We start from the raw sequence: 22000 nt of genomic DNA on the forward strand, positions 1-22000 counted from the left end.
CCAAGGCAGAAATCATGGCATGCACAACAACGTCCCCCTTAAGGTGTGGTGCCGAGCGGCGGCAGGCAAGTTACTCACCCCCCCTCGAATCAAATGTACATCACGACACTGGCACTGGTACTGGCGCTGGCCGTCACCGAGCCATCGTCGGCGCTCTTCTCTCGCGACGACGGCGGCCCCGTCCATCTCCAACTTACTCCTCCGCCGGAGGTTCCCGTCAGCGTCGAGCACGCAGCGCAACAGATCGCCCGGCGGCGTGAGATCCTCTATGGGCAAAACAGGCGGCAGTCTGCCGCCCCCGACGTCCCGTGAGCCACCGCTGCCTGGCGTAACTAACAGCTGTAGTTTGTCAAACTTGGCCAACGTGCGATACACCGTCAGTGTTGCGATTGGGTAGGTTCTACCCAACCTTCTGTAGCTGAAGCACAACAGCACCCCGCCACAAGAATTCGACTTGGTCGTTGATACCGGGTCCGCGTGGACGTGGGTTTGGGACAGCTCGTCCACCCCCACGACGTGCGGCAATCACACTGGCGGATTTGACGCCTCCAAGTCGTCAACTTACTTGCTCAACGACACCCTCAACAACCCGCCGTACGGCCCTGTCCCGGTCGTGTTCGTGAGCAGCTACTGCCGCGGAACATGGGGGCAGGATACGGTCGGCCTCACCAACGGCCTGGGGGTGGCCGCGGGCAGTATGGCAACTGCATCCAACTTCGTATTCAGTAAGGCGGCCGCCCCGGTCGCAGAACTAACGCCGCTTCAGCACGCTGTACAGAGGGCAATACGACAAGCCAAACGTGGGAGCCACCGGGACTCCTCGGCTTCGCATTCCAAACGCCTGGGCTCCCCAGGCCGTTCTGGTACGAGCTTCTCAACACCTGGAGGGATCGGCGCTTCAGCATCTTCCTCGGCAACGTCAACCAGAACACCACGACACCCATTGTCGGCCGGAACGGGGGTGTCCTGACTCTTGGGTATGTGGAACCGAAGCAGCACCAAACTGACTTGCTCCAGTGGCGTCAACACCGACCTGTTCACCGGCAACATCAACTATGTGCCCCTCAGCCAGCGGTTCTATAGGCAGGGCCAGCCTGGATTCTGGGAAGTTGCGGTCACTGGCGCCGAGCACGGTGGTAAGGTGTTCGGCAACAACACGGTCGCAGTTCTCGACACTGGTTCTCCGGTCTCTTGGGTCCCGCAGGACCTCTTCACCGCGGTGTATAGCGGCCTTACGGGCGTGCAGCAGATCAAGGATCAAGATGGACAGGCACCACACTACCTCTTCCCTTGCTCGTCGGCATCCCAGCTCACGGACATCACTTTCGCCGTTGGGGGTGAAAAGTACACTATTCCTGGCACGGCGTTGTCGTCGTACGACCACGATGATGGCTCCACTGCGATGTGCTCGAGTCTGCTGGTGCCGAATCAGCAGCAGCCCAGTCCCAGCGGCGCACCTCCAGGTAGTACACCGTGAGTTGATGGTAGTGGTGCTCGTCCCGCGGTCTTAACGCTCGCCTCGCAGCCCCAGAGAAGACTGGCTTCTCGGTGACGGGTTCCTTCGCTCCGTGTACACCGTGTATCAGTGGTCACCACCTGCGGTGGGCTTTGCCAAGCTGTCGCAGAAAGCCCTGACGAGTACGCCGTCTATCGTGAATCCGTCTCCAGATGGAGCAGCTGCTACTGGCTCTGCTACTGGCTCTGCTACTGCGACACCTTCCAAAGCGCCGTCCGGGGCCAGTAGGACGATGGTCAACCTTTGCGTGGTCATCCTCAGTCTTATGGTCGCAGCATGTATACTGCACCCCGTGGTCTAAGTTTGATCCCCCACCCCCGCGCACAAACAAATCATATAGCGGGGCATGTCTAGCTGCCGGCATGAGTGGTGCCGCTGCACCAGCATACTGGTAGAATATAACCTTGGTTCTGCGCCATCGAGACAATAGGCAACATGGATTATTGCAAGGGTGTTCGAATGCGAGTAGAGCCAGTACAACCCACTCTTTTGCATGTGACAGTGCGCAAGTCCAGCAGGTATGGCTTGAGGACAGACACTGCGACAACGTCTTCAGCCAGCTGTCAGCATTTCAGTACACGGCCTGTAGTGTCCAGAGGTGCATATAATGCCAAAGTGTGAGGGTATGGGGTATCCAGCGCACTGCGCTGCGTGTTCGGGTCTATGAGTACCGGCGCACGGCGCCGCTATGCAGCAGCTCAGAGCGCAGCCTTGAGTGCCTGGCGCATAGCCCTCTTGGCAGTGCGGGCGCGCTTCGACTTGGGAGTGCACTTCTTCTTGCCACCGGGGCCCGAGGTGGGCTTGGGGCTGGAAGAGCTGGCGTTGCCACCGCTTCCGGGGTGGAGGCCGATGTCGACACCGCCGTCGCTCGAGCCAGTGGGGGTGGCAGAAGCAGCGGGCGGCGCTGACGAAGCGGGGTGAAGGCCAATGTCGACGCCACCGTCGCCGCCAGTAGGGGCAGCCGAGGGAGTGGCGGGGCTGCCGGAAGGAGCAGAGGAGCCAGAAGCAGGAGCGCCCGAGGGAGCAGGGGAGCCAGAGGCAGGAGCACCCGAGGGAGCGGGGGAGCCAGAGGCAGGAGCGCCAGTGTGTGCCGTCGAACCAGAGGTAGGGGCACCCGAGGGGGCGGAGGAGCCTGAGGCAGGCGCGTCCGAAGGAGCGGGGGAGCCAGAGGCCGGCGCACCAGTAGGGGAGGTGGAACCAGAGGCAGGCACGCCAGAGGAAGACGAGGAGCCCGATGCGGGGGCGCTCGAAGAGGAAGCAGAGCCAGAAGCAGGCGTGCCCGAGGGTGCGGTCGAGTCAGAGGCAGGCGCAGCCGTGGGAGCCGTCGAGCCCGAGGTAGGGGTACCAGACGCCGAAGAGGAGTCAGAGGCGGGGGCGTCCGAGGGAGCGGCAGAGCTAAAGGCCGGAGCGTCCGAGGAAGCGGCAGAGCCAGTGGTAGGGACGCCCGAGGACGAGCCGGTGGTAGGCGAGCCCGACGACGACGGGGCGGCGGTCGTGCTAGCGGAGGCAGACTCCTGGCTAGCGCTGCCAGTCGAGCTGAGCGAGGTCGCCGAGCTGCTCGGGAGGGGCGCCTCGATCGACGTGGCGTTGACAGGAGCCGGCGAAGTAGTGGTCACGCTTGGGACGCCCGAAGACGAAGCGGAGGTCGAGGCGTCTGACGGGGCGGCGGAGGAGGTGGTCACGGTTGTGGGAAGCTCCGAGCTCGAAGCCACCGTCGTAGAGACGGCAGTTGTGGTCGAGGCACTGGAGCTAGCGGTGGAGCTAGCGGTGGTCGAGAAGCTAGCGGTGGTCGAGACGCTGGAGGCAGTGGTCGAGATGCCGGAGGCCGTGGTCGAGGCGCTGGAGGACAGAGCAGAGCTCGACACGGTAGTGGAGACGACGGAGCTGGTCGTGCTGGAGGAGGAAGGCGCCGTGGTGGTGCTGCTGGGAGCGGCGGACGAGGTCGAGGGCTTGACCTCATCCGCGAGACGGGCGAAGCCGACGCGAGCAGGCTGGTACGAGTGGATCGTGTAGACGTGGCGAAGGAAAGATGCTCCGAGGACCCAGTCCCAGAGGCTTCAATGTTAGCTTGGCTTGTCGGAATACCACTCACCCCTCAGAGCTGGCAGGGTAGGGCATCACGTTGGTGACGCAGTTGCCGTTGCCGATGGGCTCGACAAGGTCGTCAGGGCCGAGGGTGTAGCTCTGGCCGTTGAGAACGATGGTGATCGTCTTGTTGTGGGCGGTCCACTTGGCGCAGTCGACCTCGAACTGGCCGTTGCCGTAGTCCTTGACCTTCTCCGCATCCCCGTAGATGAGGTCGACGAAGGACTGGGGAGCGTTGATGCCCGAGGCACCGGTGTCGACGAGCGCGGTGCCGCCAGCGACCGAGGCGCGCTTGGTGTTGCTTGCCGCGGCGCCGCTGTCAACAATACCGGCGTCAATCGCCACACGCCAGTAGGTCTTGGAGCCGGTTTGGACGACATTCAGCCAGTTGACGTCGCCAGTGTACAGGTCGGTGCGGGTACCGCCTAGCGTGAGGATACCGCCGTCGTAGCCGGAGCTCTGCCTGGGTCCCGCGTTCTTCTTGAGGTAAATGCCGAAGACCTGGTTCTTCCAGAAGGGGGCCAGTTCAAGCCAGAACGGCGTCGCGTCGTCTGAGGGGAACGAGAAGCCGAGCAGACCCGAGAGGTCGCTGATAGGGAACGAGATGCTTCCCTTGTCGGCCGAGACTGTAGATGTTAGGGGGAGGGATCCATGTCATCGGACATGCAATTGCTCACCAAACCTGTAGTTCTCAATCTTGTTGGGCTTGCCACCGCCAAGGGTGTCAGAGAACGAGACGACATCCTGGATCTTGTCGCCAGTGATGTGCTGGGTCGCGAACTGAAGGTCGGCCGTAGCGTTGACGGACTGGTACGTCGATGACGCCGAGCGGTCGTACTTGCCACTCTGCTGGCCGGAGGGGCAGAGGCTGGCGTCTGTGCACGACTTGTCGGTGACCCACAGCCAAGGGGATCCCGTGTCGACGCCGACCTTGAAAGTCTGTGCTGGGGTGCCAATGTCAATGCTGGCCGAGTATGGCGTGTTCCAAGAGTAGAAGCGAAGGCTGGTATTGTTAGTATGGAATGATAGTGCTCGATAACGGCTAGTGCCATCATCGTCGCCAGCCGCCTCACTCTTGGGAAGCCTCGCCAGGCGTGTCCTTTTGCCGAGCAGTAATGTCGCGCTTGAGGATCTCACGCTCCTCGGGGTTAAGAAGGTGAGCGTACCTCGCCCGAATAGCAATCTGCTCGCGCCTGAGCAGGTCGGCGTCGTTACCAGACGACACGAGCGCAATGTCCTTGATGGTGCCGGGGGTGGCGACGGCGTAGCGCTCGGACAGGCCGAAGGGGAACGCGGCCGTCGACGACAGCGAGGCGAGAAGGGTGAACGCCGTGGCGAGCGGAAGGGCGACCATGGCGAAGGGTGGGGGTGTTGGGGTTCAAACGAGTGTGGGGCGGACGAGGTGTCGTCCTTCGTCTACAATCTATCGCAATGTACTTACAAGCCGGAGGGGAGGAGGGAGGGGACACTCGTCAACGAGTGTGCGTGTTATCAACGACAGCAGCACGACGATACAAACACGAGCGACAGACAAAGCAAAGCCAACGACAGATGAAGCGCCTGCTTTCTTGACCAGCGTGATCCAAGGTACTGCTGAAACGGTGCCCATCTCTGTCTCTCAGGCCCAGGTCGGCCTGGCCTGCTCCCCCACATGCATCCCATCCCGGCCAGCCCTTGCGTCCTGTCCTCCCTTGCTCCCTCCGCATGCGGGCCAAACGAGGAAGAGGGCCCTCGGGGAGTGGGGGTGGGTGCAACCTTCTAGGCAGAGGGCAGAAGAGCCCGGGGAGACATCTGGACTCGCCTGTTCCAGTAAGTGAAGACGTGTTGCTTTGCAGGGGGGGAGGCAGGCGGGCCGCAGGCGGGATGGCGTCGTTGCCAAGGTACAATGCCTGACAACAAGCATAATCTGGGAGCCATGGCCGACGAGGGAGCCAGATCAGAGGACTTGGGTGTGACGGAGACGCGTCGCTGCCAGGAAAACCAGGAAAAAAGTGCGCTAAGTTACGTGAAACGGGAGGGAACGCGTCCAAGAGGGCATGTGCTGTGCGGATGCTGGCGGCAAGTCGGCCAAGGTGGCTTCAGGCTTTTGTGCTCAGGCTTCAGGCTCGCGGCTCGACTCCCTGCTCCCGACATGTCCAGGTCTCACTACTGACATTGCTCGGATCTTGTGCACTAAAGGCTGGAACTTGTAGTCTGCTTTTACTTCGCGGTGAAACAGCTCTCTGCGCTGCGTTTCTGCGCTATTTACCGTCAGCAGTTCTCACACAATCATGTCATCCTCTATGAATAGGTGCAATTTGATCATTGAAGAGGGGCTGTTCGAGAGCTGCGCTCGACTGCGCTGGAGGGGGAGCTGCCTGCCCCTGCTGTAACCGTGAAGTAACGAGTTACTCTCCCTGCCCTGCAACGGCGCAGGTCCGAGTTCAACCCGTGCGGCACCTCCCGTACTGCCAAGCAACAGTGACGCTGGCTGATCCCTAACCCGCCTGGTATTGCTGCTTTCGTCCCGTATCTTAACCGCGGAATACAACGCCGAGACAATGTAATTAGGCTGGGCATTGCCGGCGGGAAGTGGTGGCTTGTGATTGAGGAGCAAGCTTGATAAATGTTAGCCTTGCCGTATAGCATAGCATAGCTGGCGACATCACTGGTCTGCCTGCAGCACGATGACGCAGCACAAGTATGGGTGGACGACGATGGACAAGCTGAACAGCAGCGAGCCCAAACACCTAACAAACATCTCGGCACGACCCAACAAACCAAACAAACGCATCACGCGTCCCCCGTTCAACTGGCACGACGCGTCCCCAGTCGTCAGAGAGCATAACAACAACCGTCAAGGGAGGGGGTCTGCGCACCACTTGTCGTGGCGACCAGCAGAGGAGCATACGGATGATGATGCTAGATCCAGACCATAGGCACGTCATAACAACAATGGTCGTTGCGTTTCGGTGCAAGGAGGAGTCGGGGGTGCTTGGTCGTGGGTTGGGAGTCGTCGTGTGCCTGGATCGAAGTGGTTGCTGTTTACCTTCAACAGCTCATTTCCCTTGTTTGAATCGAGTGCGTCCGCTACGTACGTACACCGCCGTGGTTGGCAGAAGCCAGGTCCGAGACTCACTCACTGTGCCGAGGGCCGAGGGCGGAGGTGGAAGAGAGCGGATGACCCGAGGTGGTGCCAGTGCGGCGGTGAGTTTCCCTCATCAACCACCACTCACGACCTCCACTTTCAACATCTTGTCATCCACTAACTGCAGATGGGGAGTCGACATGACGCCTCACATTGGGCGTAGTCGCTCAAGCTCTCAGCGCACCTTGACCACACAACGGCTTGGGACTAATCGGAATCAGGCCATACCGGCTCTGAATACCTCTAACATAGGATTAACTCTATAATAACAGGCGCGTAGTATCCGCGCCGACTAGACTATATCTACAACACTTAGGCGTGCTTGGCGATCTCGAGACGCTCGGCAATTTGACTTGGGCCCTTGTAGTGCTTCCTACCGTGGAAGATCCAGGTGAGGGTGCTGAGGAGGCCGACGACACCGACGACAACAATGACATAGTTCATGCTGCTGCCGTTGACGGGGATGGCGGGAGGGAAGATGAAGATAACCGAGGTGACGGTGACGAAGACGAGGGCGATACCGTTGACGATGCGACGGAAGCGGCCGAGCGACCAAACGATGTGCTCCCTTGCGGGCTCGAAGGCGCTCTCGCCACGAATGAAGATGAGGAAGACTGGGTTGCTTGTCAGCTTCGCGACTGGGCCAAGAATCCACCTAGTACTTACTGGGGAAAAAGTAGGACGTCTGGAGAAGCACGACCGACGACGAGAGAATGGCGTTAAGGACAATGGACGAGCCGAGCTCGATGAGGCCGAAGATGAACACCCAGACGAGCACGAAGATGATGGCGCGAGCAGGCACCTTGAAGCGAGGGTCGACGGGCTTGAGGGCGTTGGAGAGGGGGCCAAGGCCCTGGTCGCGGGCGACAGTCCAGACCATGCGCGAGGCGACGGTCATGATGGCCTGGCCTGAGAAGAACATGCCGCCGAGGTTGAAGAGCAGGAGGCAGGTCGCGCCAGCCTGCGAGCTCGTAGCCTGGTAGTAGATCTGGAGGATGGGGCCGGTGGCGGCAGACACAACGGTGTCAAAGTCGCGGATGACGAAGAGGAGGATGATGGTGAAGATGAACGAGGTGACAGAGCCGAGGATGATGGCGAGAACCATGGTCTTGGGTGCGTTGCGCGAGGGCTTGGGCATCTCCTCGATCAGATGCGTGACGGCGTCGAAGGCGGTGAGGCCAAAAGTCGACTGGAGGAGACCGAGGATGAAGGCCATTCCGTCGGGCCATCCAGTCTCGTTGTAGAAGGTGGCAAAGACGAACTTGGGGCTCTGGAAGTTGCCGCGCGAAGTCGCCAGGATGGTGATGGAGACGACGACAATGCCGATGATCGACCAGACACCGCCGATGCGGTCGATGGCGGGGAGGGTGCGCACAAAGAACGTGTTGAGGACGAAGGCTGGGGGGGTCAGATAGCCGTCGACACACCAAGCGTTTACTTACGAATGAGGGAGAGCGCGAGGTACAGCAGGAACCACTGCCACGACTTGGTCTCGGTGTCGGGCTGCCAGAGGGCGAGGATGCCAAAGACAAAGTTGGCGATGAATGCCCACGCGGCAGCGGACATGGCGACCCAGCCGCCGGCCGCGCTCCAGCCAACGAAGAAGGACAGGCCGTTGCGCAGGCTCTCCGGCGCGAGGATGTACGCCCAGTCGTACTGGCCGCCGGTCATGGGGAAGGCGTGGCAGATCTCGGCGAGCGACAGGCCCATGGCGAGCGTGCCGAGCGCGGACACGAGCAGGCCCCAAACCATGGAGACTGAGCCGCCCGAGGGCAGCACGACGGACAGACTGGCGCTCATGGCGGTCCACGAGTTGAGCAGCGCGAATGCCAGGCCGAGACATGACAGGAAGGAGAAGTTGCGCTCGAGCGCAATCTCGCTGCCGAGCTTGCTGGATACGCGCGCCAGCGTCGGGGTGGCGTCGGCGTCGGCTGGGTTCTCCAGATCGGTACGCGACTTGGACTTCTCGTCGTCGGACATGGTGTTGCTAGGTGTGAGGGGAGGGGCCCGAGGCGAGAGTTGCTGATGGATGACGACCCAACCTGCTCCTCATCAGCTAGTTATATCCAGCTGCTCGCTCATCTCCGCAGCAGACCATCTACGCCTGCCCTCGTCTCAACTTTTCGAGCGTCACGTCATGCTCGCGTCAGTTTGGATATTGAGTCAGAGGTGGGTAATGCTGGCTGGGCGAGTAGCGCAGGCCGGATAGCCGGCGTGTGCGGGGTAGCAGCGGCAGCGAGGGCTACGTGCGTGCGTGCGTGTCGGGCTCGGAATCCCACCGCTGGCGTGATCATTCCAGCTGATGGCGCGAGCGATCCTCGGTTGGGCGTTGGTTATAAGGCCTGGTATGCGCCAAGTGTGGCCTGGGTGAGGTCTGTCAAAAGAAGTTGTGCGAGGAGGGCTCTTATCGGCGGGTTAGGCGAGCTTGGCGACCAGATGGCGTTATCAGCCGCCTGACGCCTCGTCGTGGTTCTTTTGGAATTATTTGGCTTCGCCGTCCACTGCCCCTGTTGTCTGGCCACAACGATCTGTGCGCCAGCATCAAGATGAAGTGGCTCTTCTCTATGTACGGGCTGGATCAGATCAGAACTCGCCCGCCTGGCCCAGCCCAGTAGAACCAGGCCATCAGGCCAAGCACGCAAGGCTGATTGTGCCTCGACATGAAACAGTGGCCAGAGCTCGGCGCCGCTCTGCCCCTCAGCCCCGACCTGCGCCGACCTCCCTGCCGAAAAAGCACCCGAGCGATGCCCAGCCAGCGCCAGCAGCAGCAGCACGAAGCCCTCGCCTCCACCGCCACAGTCGCCGAGCACGACGACGCCCGCCACCTTGCCTCCACCGACAACGACTGCCGCCTCCACCGACCTCACCGCCTGCCGGCGTGTGTGACGATCACCGCAACGCGACACGCCATGCACATGGGACACGCGGCACATGGGCTGCTCACGCGCGCCGGGACATAAAGCACGCCACGCTACTCCGAATACTTGGGCGCCATTTGACACGAGATCGTCGCGTTGCGGTGTGGCGCTGCCGACGGCCTTTGATGGCTCGGCGAAGTCGATGGGGAGTAGTGGCTTTGTCAAGACATTGTTGTTGGTCTGCTGAGCTCAGAATAGCGTGGATCTGACAGACCGGTGTCAACGGCGGCCAACAGCCAGCTGTCGAGCGCCTCGCCGCCTCTCGAGCCCGTCGGGCACGTGGTGGCGCAGAATCGTCGGAGGACGGTGTCAACACGGCAGAGTCATCCACACAACAAGAAGTTCTGAAAACATTCAGCATCTAAGCTATTCTTCTATCCCCTCTGGGATCCAGGCTGTGTGGCCATCAGCAGCTAAAAGCCGGGCTGGCGCGTTGTGACGTAGTCTGAGGTCACCCGTCGGGAATCGCTGCCCACCCTCTCTCTCACATGAAGTGTCCACTGGCCGCAGGTGCGGGTTATCCAAGCTGGACATTTGGTGGCCATTTGTGCTGGACGCTTGTCCGGTCACCACTGGGTCATCGTAGGAGGGGCAGCCGCCGGCTGGACTCGGCAAGGTGAAGCCGTCACCCAGCCATCCAAGTCGACAGTGGCATTCTCGCGTGCCGAACGAGCCGCCTGCTCCATCGAGGCCTGTGTGCCCGTGGCGGAGTTGGAGCTGCGTCAGCCCAGCCAGCTGGGTACCGCCGACGCGGCATCAGCAGTCAGTGCCCCGCGGCGCCAGGGTCAGTCGCCCGCCGCGCCCGCCAGCCCACCAGCCCACCAGCCCACGCCCACAAACAAGTGTCCATAATACAACAATACGCCTCTATGCCTTGGCTACGCTCTTGCGGACCTTGAGAAACTTGATCGGATGGGAGTTGAGGTATGGCCAGCCGGGGACAGTTGCCTGGGGGTGTCAGCTGGGCCTGCACTCCTCCTCTCCCTCAGCCGCTATCATCTCCAAGCGCGCCAACTCACGACCAAAAGCGCAATGAAGCCCACCGCGAAGATCTGCAGCGCGACAGCCACCGACTTGGTAGCGAAGGACACGCCGAACGCGACGAGCTGGGGAGCGTTAGCTGCGCACTCGTCGGCAGGAGGCAGCGAACTCACGACCAACACACAGAGATACAGCGTCGAGTACCACTCGAGCTGCTGCTGCGAGTACGGGTCGATGCCGCCCTCGAGGAACTTGCGTGCCGGCTCTGGGAGGTATTCCATGGCGCTGGCTGGGTGGTGGGCGATGTTGTCGTCGTCGTTGCTGTTCGTCGCGTTGACGTCGTGTGGTCGTGCGTGGAGGTGGAGGGGGTCAGGATGACGGGGGTATTTCCACGTGGACCACGTGGTCCACATTGTCTGACCTGCATGACTTCAGTGGAGACGAGGAGAGGAACAACACGCTTCAGCACTGTTCAACGTTGTCCATCTCCTGCGCACTTCAAAATGGTAAGCTGCCCCATCGCGGCGCCCAGCTGACGCCAGTCGAGCAACCTCGTCTACCTACAAGGCGAAGCGACGCCACGTACGTGTCCGCTCCTTCCCCTCCCCGCTCCCTACCCTCCTTCCTCCACTGCCGCCGAGCATCCACTGACGAACCGCAGCACAAAGAGAAGCCCTCTGGGCGCTCCAATGGACGCAGCACGGCATCGTCTCCGGCGACGCGGACGGCGTCGTGCGCCTGCACGACCCGACGGACCTCGAGCTCGCCGTCAACGAGTTCGCGGTCCACCCGCTCGCCGTGAGCTCGCTCAGTGCGGCAGGCTCGCTGTCGCTCAGCACGAGCCTGGACGGCGCGGTCGTCGCGATTGATTTGGAGGGGGGCAAGGTGCGCGGGCGCGTTGACACGGGGCGGGCTGCTGTGGGCGAGGGGCTTGGCGGTGAGTTGAAGGAAGCACAATTGTCGAGGGCCAGCTCATGCCCCCAGAACTGCCCGCATACGCCGCAGCCCTGCACCCCTCCTCGTCGGCCTTCGCGTGGTCCGGCCGCGGGTCGCGCCTCGCGATCCGCGCGCTCGACCTGTCGGCGGAGGACGAGGCTGGCGCGGGGATTCTCTCTGGGACCGGCAGCGTGGTGGAGACGGTCAAGGGCCGGTTCGGCATGGACGTGCAGTTTGTGAGTGCTGCGTGCGGGCCTTCGCTCACCTCCCCCAGTCACCCGACGGAGCGCAGATTGCCGTCGGCATGGAGACGGGCCACGTCGTCATTGTCGACGCCGAGACGGCGACCGTGCTGACCACGTACTCTGCGCACGCGATGGGTGTGCGGACGGTCTCGTGGAGCCCCGACTCGCAGGTGAGCTACCGCACGACGAGAGACAACTCACGCCCAGTGGCTCTACTCGGGCTCGGACGACGCACGTATCGTCCTGCACGACGTGCGTGCCGGTGCCAAGTCGGGCGCGCGGGGCGAGGGCGCGGCTGCCATTCTGCAGGGACACCAGGGATGGGTCCTCACTACTGCTGCTTCGCCTGACGGGCGGCTGCTGGGCTCTGGGTAAGCTAGGATGTGAAGAGAGATGTAGCTTACATGCCCAGCGGAGCCGACTCCCTCGTCAAGCTCTGGGATATCGGCCAGCGCGCGTGCGTGTCCACGTCGACCGCCGACGCCGAGGTCTGGGGCTTTGCGTGGCAGCCCGAGGTCGAGGGCGGCCTTCCCCCCGGCAAGCAGTTCGCCGTCGCTGGTGACGACAAGAAGGTCTCGCTTTACCGTGCTGCGGGCGCGGTCTAGACCCATCGATAGCACAAGTATACCCCCATCAGATGCACAGGCAGACAACAATGCATTCGTAGACAGAAGCCAAAGCCTGCCTATCCCGCGTGCTCTACAATCTCCGTGACAAGCTTGCCGTCGACGACGCGGCTCTTGAGCTGCTCGGGCACGGGGCTCTCCTTGAAGTCGCCCTCGTCGCCCGTTGGGATGGAAATGTTGATGGCGCTCGTCTTGGACGTGATGATCTCGGTCGTCGCCACAGTCTCCTTGGACAGGTAGACGATGCCCGAGTCGGTCTGGTCAATCTGGATCGTGGGGACGAGGCCAGTAACCTGGACCTCGAAGCTGGGGCTCGAGGTAATGCTCAGGCCCGACACGAGGTTCTCAACCACCACGCTCGTCTTCTTGCAGTTGAGAACGTTGACGGCATTGATCTTGCCCTTGATCTGCACAACAGTGTTCTTGCAGTTGAAGATGTGCACCGTGTGGTGGAGCGCAACGTCGTCGATGACAATGTTCCGGTTGTCCTCGTGGTACTCGACAACCCACTTGTTGCCATCGACAAGCTCGGTCTTTGCGGGCTTCTTGGGCGCCGCTTTGGAGAAGGATGCGGGCTTGGCCTTGATCGGCGGGGGAGACGACGTCTTCTTCTCGGGCACGACACCGGCAGCGCGCAGCTCGGGGTTCTTGTGCGTTTGCTGCGACGAGTCGACCTTGCGCAGGCCCGATGTGATGTCGCCGCCCTTGTTGAGCGAGGCGAGGAGCGCAGCGTGGCCGCCGCCGCCGCCGCCACCGTTCGACGCGGCAGCAGGAGGGGGAGGGGGAGGCGGGGGAGGGCCGCTCGCAGGCGGCGTCGCGGCTGGCGTGGCAGGAGCACCGGTCACTGGGATCTCCTTGGGCGCCGGCGCACCCTTCGCGTTCCACACCACACCAGTCGTGTGCCACTGCTTGACGTACTTTTGCAGGCCGTCGATCAGGGCGACAAACGAGCGCGCCCACTCGACAGCCTCGGGCTTGGTCTCCTTGTACTGCTTGATGACGCGGTCGACCCAGAACTGGGATGCGTTCTTCATCTCAAGCACGTACGGCGCGGGTGCGGGTTCGACCTGCACCCATCCCCATGCACCGGCACCCTCGCCGAGGACCGAGAAGGCTGCTCCCCAGTCGCGGCCCTCCTTTGAGCGGCCGAGCTTGTCCTTGGCCTCCATAATGGCGCCGATGGCGTCGGCCTGGGGCTTGAGGAGGGGCCCGAAGGCAGAAGCGGCGGGCTTGGCGTACTGCGAGGCAAACTTGAGGAACTCGAGCTGGCTCTGGACGAGGGGGGCGACGAGGGCGGACTGCGCGAGCGCGAGCGTCAGCGAGCGCGCCTACGACTTGCTCAACGCTACTTACGTGCTCTTGGACCAAGCCGCCAACCTTGGCAGCGTTGGCGCTGAACTCGGCGGCGAGCCCGTTCACAATGTCATCCTGGTACGCCTTGACGGCGGGCGTGAGCTCCTCCTCGACCGGCGCGGCGGGCGGAGGAGGGGGCGGGGGAGGCGGCGCCGGCGCGGACGGCGTGCGCGGTGTCGTCGCCGCCACGGCCGTGGCGCCTGCGACAGCGCCCGCGCCAGCCGCAGCGACGTGGGGCGCGAGCGAGTCGTGGACGCCAACGGTGGGCGTGCGCAGCGAGGCAGTGGCCGCGACGGACTGCTGCGAGACGGCGACGTCCTCGAGGCGGGAGGTGACGGCTGCGCGGGCGTTAGCGAGCTTGCTCCCAGCAACGACGACATGTGGCATCATCATCACGACGTACCCTCAAGCCGCTTCCTATTCCGTGTCAGCGATATCCAGCGCACCACGACGCAGCAACCTACAAGATCGTGCTGAGCGAGTGCAGCCCCTGTCCCTGCGGCGGCGCGGCCATGCTGTCTTCTTTCTGCCGGCGGAGGTGCGCAGGTTGGGCCGGGACGGGCGGGGGCGGCGGTTTAGCGGGCAGCGTGGTGGTGTAGGTCGACGAGAGGGAGTAGGCCGAGGGCGGGCGGGCGCGGTGCGGCGTCGGCGCGGGGATGAACGGCGGCGGGGTGGGTATCGGCCCAGTTGTGACAGGATGGGTCAGGTCGGGTTCAGAGCCGGGGAAGTACGCGGCCGGGGTGGTGGTGCGCGGTGCGTAGGAGGGCGGGTAGGCCGACGATGAGGTGGGCACGGAGGTAGGCGTGTCATCGTACGCGTACGGGTACGATCCGGGTCCCAGTAGTCGCGAGTGCCGGATCACGGTCGTCGGCGGAGGAGAGGAGTCGTCCGGTGGAGTTGCGGGGCGCGACTGTGAGTATCCCATCGTTGTGGTGTGGACACGACATTTACTTACCTTGTTCAGAGGTGAGGTGAGGGAGAGGAGGGGAAGGAGGTGAGGGAGGAGGGGTTAGAGGTCCGTGGTGATGGTCGGTGCGATGGAGAGAGGAGAGGGAGTGGGAGGCGAGGACGTTGGTGACGACGAGCAACACCAGGGCAGGCCATGACGATGTGACCAAGTCGTCTCAGGGTGGCACCACGTGGCCGACTACCCGCTCGCAGCCCAGCAGTACATCAACACCAGTGCTCGCCGTACTCGCCGTAATGTATCAATGCATATGCTATGTCGACAACAACTAGGGCACGTATACCACCCCCCATGCACGCCACATTCTTACGCCTCATAAGCATCGAGTAAGTCGCCGTACGCGTCCTCGTCGTCATAGACCGACTCGCGTGGGCGGGGCGACTTGGCAGGTGCCTCGGCAACACGGGGCTGAGGCGACGGGACAGCCGCTGCGACCTGCTTGCGCGGCCCCAGGACGCGCGTGGCCGGCGTCGGCGTCGGAGCAATCACCGGCGCGGGGACGTGGACAGGGCGGATCATTCTAATGACAGACAGGAGCTCGCGGCCGGCTCGGCGCTTGATCATAGTCTGGTGGGTTAGCTCCGCGATTACCAACTCAAACCCACCTTGCACTCGAGTCCGACGGCACGCATGCGCGCAATGATCTCGTCAGGCTTGTTCTGGTGAATAGCCACGAGGTAAAAGCGGCCTCCGGGGGCGAGAAGCGCCTGGAATGTCAGCTAAATCTCCATCTCGACTAGCTCACCGGCAGCTGCTGCAGAATCTTGTTCGTCACAGTCATGCCGTACTGTCCGCCAGCCCACGCGCCGCCAATGTCGCGCTGGTCCTGAGTGACGGCACGCTCCGTCTCCTCCGTCTCGACATACGGCGGGTTGAAGATGAGCAGGTCGATCTTGCCAGCGATGCGGGGTTTGAGGCCAGTGAGCAGGTCTGAGAGCACTGGGTTGAGGTACACGTCGTTGGCAGCGGCAGTGCGCTTCGTGGCGTCCGCAGCGTACTTGTTGATGTCGGTGGAGAGAATGCACACCTCGTCATCGCCGAGCATGCTGGCAACAAACGTAGAGGCGATACCCGAGCCCGAGCCAATCTCGACAGCCAGCGCGGGCTTGAGATCACGAAGAACAGCGGCGTCGGCCTCGAGGGCGTCAAGGAGGATGAACGAGTCCTCGGCAGGCTCGTACACGTGCTCGTAGTCCTCGTCGGTGAGGTGCGCAATCTGTGGCGTAGGAATGGTGATGGGCTCCGTGGGCGATGCAGGCGCAGGCGAAGAGGTTGGGAGGGGTGGCTGAACGACAGGTGCCGGAGCTGGTGCTGGAGCCGGGGCTGGTGAAGGCGCACGCACTGTCGACTCGGCGTACTCCCGAGTCGCTAACGGCGTCAGGCCGATTGGCGCACCGAGCGCACCAAGCGACGACACGCTGTCGCCTGACCGGGCCATCGATGACGAACTGCTCTCAAACGTTGTGTACGTCGAGGTCGTGTCGATGCTCTCTTTCCTGCGGACCGGCGGCGTGTGCGTGCCAGATGACAGGCTCGACTGCCGACTCTTCTTGGTTGCCAGGCCAATGGGGTAGGCAGGTCGACTGCCCGAGGCAAGGCTGGTGCGGTTGCTCCGATGTCCATCGAGGCTTCCTGGCGGACTGGAGAAGTTGCTGTTCGGCTGGGGCGACATGCGCGGGCTGCGCCCTCCGGCTGAGTTGTTGCTTGCGCGACGTGCCGCACCAGACAACAGAAGCGGGCGGGGTCCTGAGGTAACGCGCTGTTGCGGAGTGTTCGTAACCGAGCTGGTGAGCGATGAGGCGATACCAGTGAGCTTCTCTTGTAAGCTGGCGACCGACATGGCCGACGTGTTCGAGACAGCACTGTCACTGCGGTTTCTGCGAGCAGTAACACCCGCAGCGGGAACGGACGTGTAGGTGTTGCCGTAGCTCTGCCTCGGCGACAGCGTCTTTGTTGGCGAGGATGACGTCGAGTCGTACTCTGATCCCGAGACCGAGACATCGTCGTCGTCTCGTTTCCGGCCAAACCATCCTGCGGCCTTGGCAGTCCACCCGGGGCTGGAACTTGCCGGTGGTGGCGACGTCGGAGTCACCTTTCTGCTGCCGGTGCTCTGCCACGTTGAGATGGCCGACGCTGTCCAGTTGGATGATGCTTTGGCGAGCGATGCTGCCGCATCCGACTCGGTGTAATGCGACCACAGTTTGCCCGTCGACGCCGACGCGCCGCGAAGCGCAGCGCTTGCCCAGCTGGGCCTGTTCGCCGCAGCGTCACGAGCCTCCATCCAGCCCGGAGCGTCGGGATCGTCACCCTGGATCTGCGCGGCGCGGCGAGCCTGAGACAGCTCGAAGGCCGTGTTTAACACTGCGCTGACGCCGCCGACCTGGTCGAGCGGATAGTGCCTGAAGAGCTGTAGACATCTCACAAAGGCCGCTTCGGGATCTTCGGGCTCCAACTTCGGCTCGGCCCCCACAACATCTTGCCACATGCTCGTGCGTCCGGCGGGCAGTGGTGTGGGCGGAGGAAGGAGCACCTGCTTCTTGCACAGACCAACCATGGCGGTGCAAATGTCCACCATCAAGTCGACCTTGGGGTTATTGTCGGGCGTGCAGGGGGACTCGGCAAACATAAAGTCCCACAGTGGCAGAAGGTGGGCTCGGTCGTGGGTCAGAAGGCCAGTGATCCACTGGTAGCTGTAGAGCGGCGAGGCGGGGTCGAGGTTGCGATCGCGAAGCGTCGTCCATAGTTGCTCATCGGCCCATCGTACTCGTCGTCCCAGACGCTCTAGTGCGCTTGTCACGGCACTATCGTCGCCGGCTGGTAGGCCAACAACATCACCAAACTCGGCCATGAGCGCAGTGAACGCCCAGTATGTCTCCTCCTCGGCATAGCGACCGCGGCTGAGCGACTTGGCCTTGCCAAACCGTGTCTCCGAGTAGACGAGGTAGAGAGGGACGACAATGTCAACAAAGTTTGGGCCGTAGGTGTACTGTGGGTTGGTGCGGAGGAAGATGTAGAGCAAGCGGGTAAGGCACTCGGAGTGCTTGTCTGCCAAGAGAATCGAAGAAGTCGGGAAGGCACTGGGGTGGCCATTAGCGACTAGTTTGGGCGACAGCAAGGTGATGGGCGACGGTGGCTGCGAGCTGTCGTGGTCGTTGGGAATGGTGAGGGATAGTGATGGTGTGATGCCGGCGGCTACCGTGTCTGTGGGGGACGCCACCTTGTCTTGGTCTTTGGAGAGGACGATACGAGGTGGCAAGGGAGTAGAGTCCGACGCCTTCTCCTTGCCCTTGACCGATGGTCTACGCGCATATGCCGCTACCTCTTCGCGCAACTCGAGCCGATTGAAGAGCGCACGACGAGACAGGAGCGGTTCAGTTGCACGGGCCGCGGCACGCGATCGCCGTCGTTGCCTCTTGACTGGCGAGTCGGCCCTCGCCGCGTCCTCGTTGACGGGGCCGTCGCTGTCAGACGACGTGGGCGAGAGCGGCGAGGTCGCGCCTTCGGCATCGGGAGGAGGTGCGAGAGGCGACGAGCGGGAGGGCACGGTGCGTGTGCGTAGCACGGGTAAGTCGACGCGCTCGATATCTTTGGCAATGCGCACGAGCAGTGCGTCGTTCCGAGACAAGGGTTCAAAGGACTGAGGCGGTGTTAGCTGCGGCGGCGGGGAAGGGGTGCGGCGGCGAGCCGGGAGGGGTTGCTGCGGTAGCGAGGACGTACCGCTGGAGCTGCCTCGGCTTCCTCGAGAAATGTCTTTGCTAGGGACTGGGGTATTAGCTCTGTCGGAGGATTGTGAGTACGCACGTAGTACTGCTCGCGCTGGCGGCGAGCGGTGCGCTTCCACTGGCGCTTGTCTGCTGGGAGGATGCCAAGAAGCAGCGAGTAGGCGAGCGGGCGGAGATGGCTCGGGTGCTCGGGGATGCCTGTGATGTGTGAGTTGAACAACGTGTGCGGCTACAGACGCCGAAGCTATGCGATGCCGGCGGCGGCGGCGAAGGCGGCGACATGGGCGTACTTACCTCGGGCGCAGAGACGCCTGAGCGAGTTGAGCTCTACTTTTTGTTCAGACGCATCGCGCGAGCCGTCCAGCAGCGTCTGAAACGCGCGCAGCCTGAACATGGGGGAGGGGAGGGAGGTGTTAGTGACGATGACGAGGCAGAGTGGAGGGAAGATGTTGAGCAAGGCGTCGTCGTTGGCGGCGGGCGTCGAGCCAGGGAAGGATTGGGACAAAAGATGCGCGCTCGCGCGTGGGCGGGCAAAGTGTAAGACGTACCTGGCGCGTTCGTCGGCCACCAGAGTCATTAATGTTAATGGGAATAGCGTTTACTCTTGCCCAGGCTGCCAGAGTCGGGGCGAGAGAGAGAGTGAATGTGTGTGGTGCAAGTGTAAAGGAAGGTGAAGGCAGTGTTGGATTAGTGGTAGTAGTTGAACAACAAGCGCCAGTGCCAGATTGGGTGAGATGGAAAAGCGGGGTCGCGATGGGTGGTGGATTGACCATGTTGACGTCAGGCACGCACTATTACAAGGTCGCGACTCTCCCTACCCAACAGAGTATTTGGCCTTTTGTTTATGGCGGCCCTCGTTGCTACTGTTGTCTTGTGCTGTTCGCGTCCATCCTTCCCCGTGTCAACCAAGGCACCCGGTCATGATGATGCAAGCCCGCATCGGCGGGGAGGACTTTGCAATCGGGGGTGGTAGTGCTACAACGAGGCCATTCCAGTTTGGTCAAACGACTCGCCGCCCCGCCCCGCTGCCCGCCCATGCACGTCGTCTGCTCGCTCGTCAGATGCATTCCATGGCGGGCTCCCTTGTTAGCGTCCTGGTTTGAAACACACACACAGCCAGCAGCCAGTAGCCAGCCAAAGGCGAGCAGCCCGCCTGGCAGGATGGATGGATGTACAGCACCAGCTGCGGATGTAATCCCACGTGGTCAAATATTCCCACGGTGGATTGTGTATTTACTCTCTCTTGGCTGCTCGCTGATCGCTGCCTCCTTTGCCGGTCCGAGATTAACCGCAGACGAGACGAGAGCACTGACAGGACAGACCCCCACTCGACCCACGACAACAACAACTCCTCGTCTCTTTCACAATATCACACCCGACAACGCTCAGTGCATAACGCCTCCCTGTACAGCACGCACCCCATTCCACTCGCGACCCACTCGCCCAGCGTCTACTTAACCGCGACGCGAGGCTTCCTTTCTCCCCCCACTTCCCACCTCGCCATCACCATGACCAGCCTCGTCCGCGCTGCGCCCCTCCGGCTCCGGCCCATCGCGCCCGCGGCGGTGCGTTACGCGTCGTCCTCCTCTGGACCGTCCAAGAAACCGGCCAAGGTGCTCGAGAGCAAGCTCGACTCGTTTGCATCGTCCATCGAGACCCCGCTGCTCACCAACCCCGTCAAGGACCACCCCTCGCCCAACAAGGCAGGCGCTCAGACCTGGGTGCCCCGCCCCCGCACACCGAGCTCACCAGGCTCGAGCGCGGGTGGGTTCAAGGGCCGCCCGGCACCCGTGCTGCGTACCAACAAGCTCGCGGGGAGCTTTGCCTTGAGCGAGAGCGAGCAGCGTGAGATCAAGTCGTCCAAGCCCCCCAAGCCGGCCTACAACGGTAAGGGTGCGACGCGTAAGGCTGCCCCTCCGCCTACGAACGGTGGGTCGCGCCCCCAGCTCCGCGCGGTCCAGTCCTCGGCGCGTGGCGGTTCCTCCGACCCCAACATTCGCACACTTCTCAAGTCGCCCGACGAGGGCATCATCACCGTGGGACCCGGGTACATCCAGTACAAGGGCCCGAAGAACCCCGCCGACTTGCTCGGCGGCTCGAGGCCGGTGACCATGAACAGCATCATCTCGCTGCCACGACTCCGCGATGCCTGCCCCTGTGCCAACTGTATTGACCCGTCGACCCGCCAGAAGAATCACACGTCTGGCGAGGCGTACCGGCTCGTTCGCGCCCTCGGCAACGAGGTCCTCGACGGCTCAAAGATCCACATGGCGACCGACGACGTGACACAGGAGCATGGAATCGAGGTCCACTGGCCTGCGGTGGGAGAGAATGTGGCGGAAGCGCACACGTCCTACTACCCACTCTCGCTTATTCGGCGTATTTCGGCTGAACGCCTCCGCGGCACGAGCTATCTGAACCACAAGCTCAAGCGCCAACTGTGGGACCGCGAGACGCTGCTTGCCAACCAGCATAACCTGCACACCACGTACGCGGAGCTCAATGGCGCCGCGCCTGGCCAGCCGCTCGCTGCCAAGCCCGAGGTGCTCCTCAAGGTCCTCGAGCAGCTCCAGATCTACGGCATCGCTATCCTGACGGGTGTCCCGACCGACAAGACGGGCAACAAGGACTGCGAGCTCCGCAACGTTGTTGAGCAGATTGGTCTCCTGCGCAACACGTTCTACGGAGAGACGTGGGACGTCAAGTCCGTACCGCAGGCCAAGAACGTTGCGTACACCAACGTCAACCTCGGTCTTCATATGGATCTTCTGTGGGTCAGCTCCTCCTGTGCAGTGCTAACCTACGCAGCTACTTTGCGCTCCCTCCACGCTTCCAGCTCTTGCACTGCCTGCGTAACCGTGTCATTGGTGGCGCGTCGTACTTTGTCGACTCGTTCAAGGCCGCCGCTGCCTTCATCGAGGAACACCCCGACCTTGCCAAGGTTCTGCGCAGCAACAAGCTCGAGTATGAGTACGACAACGACGGCCACTACTTGAGCTACCAACACCATGTCATCCCGACCACGCCCCTCGCGACCGGAACCCTTCACACGGCTGTCGCCTGGTCGCCTCCATTCCAGGCCCCTCCTGTTCGTGCAGCTCGGGACACGACCTTTACGCAGCCATCAGACCCCGTGGCTGCTACGCGCGTGGAAAACGAGCTGTACGAGGCTCTGTCCAAGTTCCAAGAAGAGCTCGACAAGGAGAAGTACAAGTACGAGTTCTTGCTCAAGGAGGGCGACTTGGTGCTGTTTGACAACCAGCGCACGCTCCATGCCCGCCGCGAGTTCCGCGACCGTACCTATGACGAGGTGCAACGCGACGGCACGGTCATTGTCCCTGGCGAGCCGACGCGCTGGCTCAAGGGCGCGTACATTGACGGCTCGACCGTTTGGGACAAGGTTGTGTCGCTCAACGACAGCGTAAGGCAGGGCCCTACGGCGTAAGGGGGGGCAAGTGTGTGGAGTCTGAAGTGATCTGAATCGGTGCATATTTGGGTAGATGACTGTAGATAGCATATGAGAG

The 22000-nt window shown here is 62.4% G+C and overlaps 7 protein-coding genes across 7 annotated transcripts; 3 read left to right on the forward strand and 4 right to left on the reverse strand.

Moving 5' to 3' along the window:
* Positions 1 to 93: 93 nt before the first annotated feature.
* On the forward strand, positions 94 to 1817 carry PAG_2 (Pregnancy-associated glycoprotein; the record flags this gene model as incomplete). Its single annotated transcript, XM_062774529.1, has 5 exons — positions 94 to 308; positions 433 to 725; positions 779 to 977; positions 1018 to 1473; positions 1532 to 1817. 5 exons carry the CDS (start codon positions 94 to 96, stop codon positions 1815 to 1817), a joined length of 1449 nt encoding a protein of 482 aa, XP_062630513.1.
* Positions 1818 to 2214: 397 nt separating this feature from the next.
* Positions 2215 to 4955, reverse strand: PGC_2 (Gastricsin; the record flags this gene model as incomplete). Its single annotated transcript, XM_062774530.1, has 4 exons — positions 2215 to 3571; positions 3609 to 4227; positions 4279 to 4604; positions 4675 to 4955. The coding sequence occupies 4 exons, from the start codon at positions 4953 to 4955 to the stop codon at positions 2215 to 2217; spliced, it is 2583 nt and encodes an 860-aa protein (XP_062630514.1).
* Positions 4956 to 7040: 2085 nt separating this feature from the next.
* Positions 7041 to 8708, reverse strand: HNM1_10 (Choline transport protein; the record flags this gene model as incomplete). Its single annotated transcript, XM_062774531.1, has 3 exons — positions 7041 to 7342; positions 7395 to 8126; positions 8171 to 8708. The coding sequence occupies 3 exons, from the start codon at positions 8706 to 8708 to the stop codon at positions 7041 to 7043; spliced, it is 1572 nt and encodes a 523-aa protein (XP_062630515.1).
* Positions 8709 to 10477: 1769 nt separating this feature from the next.
* LOC62_06G008009 (uncharacterized protein) lies at positions 10478 to 11040 on the reverse strand (the record flags this gene model as incomplete). The annotated part of the gene is made up of 3 exons (XM_062774532.1): positions 10478 to 10594; positions 10666 to 10752; positions 10801 to 11040. 3 exons carry the CDS (start codon positions 11038 to 11040, stop codon positions 10514 to 10516), a joined length of 408 nt encoding a protein of 135 aa, XP_062630516.1. The 3' UTR covers positions 10478 to 10513.
* A 90-nt stretch (positions 11041 to 11130) lies between these two features.
* On the forward strand, positions 11131 to 12468 carry wdr61 (WD repeat-containing protein 61; the record flags this gene model as incomplete). The annotated part of the gene is made up of 7 exons (XM_062774533.1): positions 11131 to 11133; positions 11170 to 11209; positions 11289 to 11564; positions 11612 to 11799; positions 11838 to 11978; positions 12016 to 12179; positions 12221 to 12468. 7 exons carry the CDS (start codon positions 11131 to 11133, stop codon positions 12411 to 12413), a joined length of 1005 nt encoding a protein of 334 aa, XP_062630517.1. The 3' UTR covers positions 12414 to 12468.
* Positions 12469 to 12487: 19 nt separating this feature from the next.
* On the reverse strand, positions 12488 to 18870 carry SRV2 (Adenylyl cyclase-associated protein; the record flags this gene model as incomplete). Its single annotated transcript, XM_062774534.1, has 9 exons — positions 12488 to 13732; positions 13788 to 14125; positions 14191 to 14204; positions 15065 to 15321; positions 15360 to 15461; positions 15500 to 18391; positions 18472 to 18516; positions 18556 to 18674; positions 18771 to 18870. 9 exons carry the CDS (start codon positions 18868 to 18870, stop codon positions 12494 to 12496), a joined length of 5106 nt encoding a protein of 1701 aa, XP_062630518.1. The 3' UTR covers positions 12488 to 12493.
* A 942-nt stretch (positions 18871 to 19812) lies between these two features.
* Positions 19813 to 21991, forward strand: Bbox1 (Gamma-butyrobetaine dioxygenase). Its single transcript, XM_062774535.1, has 2 exons — positions 19813 to 21246; positions 21285 to 21991. Exons 1-2 carry the CDS (start codon positions 19985 to 19987, stop codon positions 21919 to 21921), a joined length of 1899 nt encoding a protein of 632 aa, XP_062630519.1. The 5' UTR covers positions 19813 to 19984; the 3' UTR covers positions 21922 to 21991.
* The last annotated feature ends 9 nt before the right edge of the window (positions 21992 to 22000 follow it).

Source organism: Vanrija pseudolonga, chromosome 6 (assembly GCF_020906515.1).
Source record: "Vanrija pseudolonga chromosome 6, complete sequence".
In the NCBI taxonomy this organism is placed as follows: Eukaryota; Fungi; Basidiomycota; class Tremellomycetes; order Trichosporonales; family Trichosporonaceae; genus Vanrija; species Vanrija pseudolonga.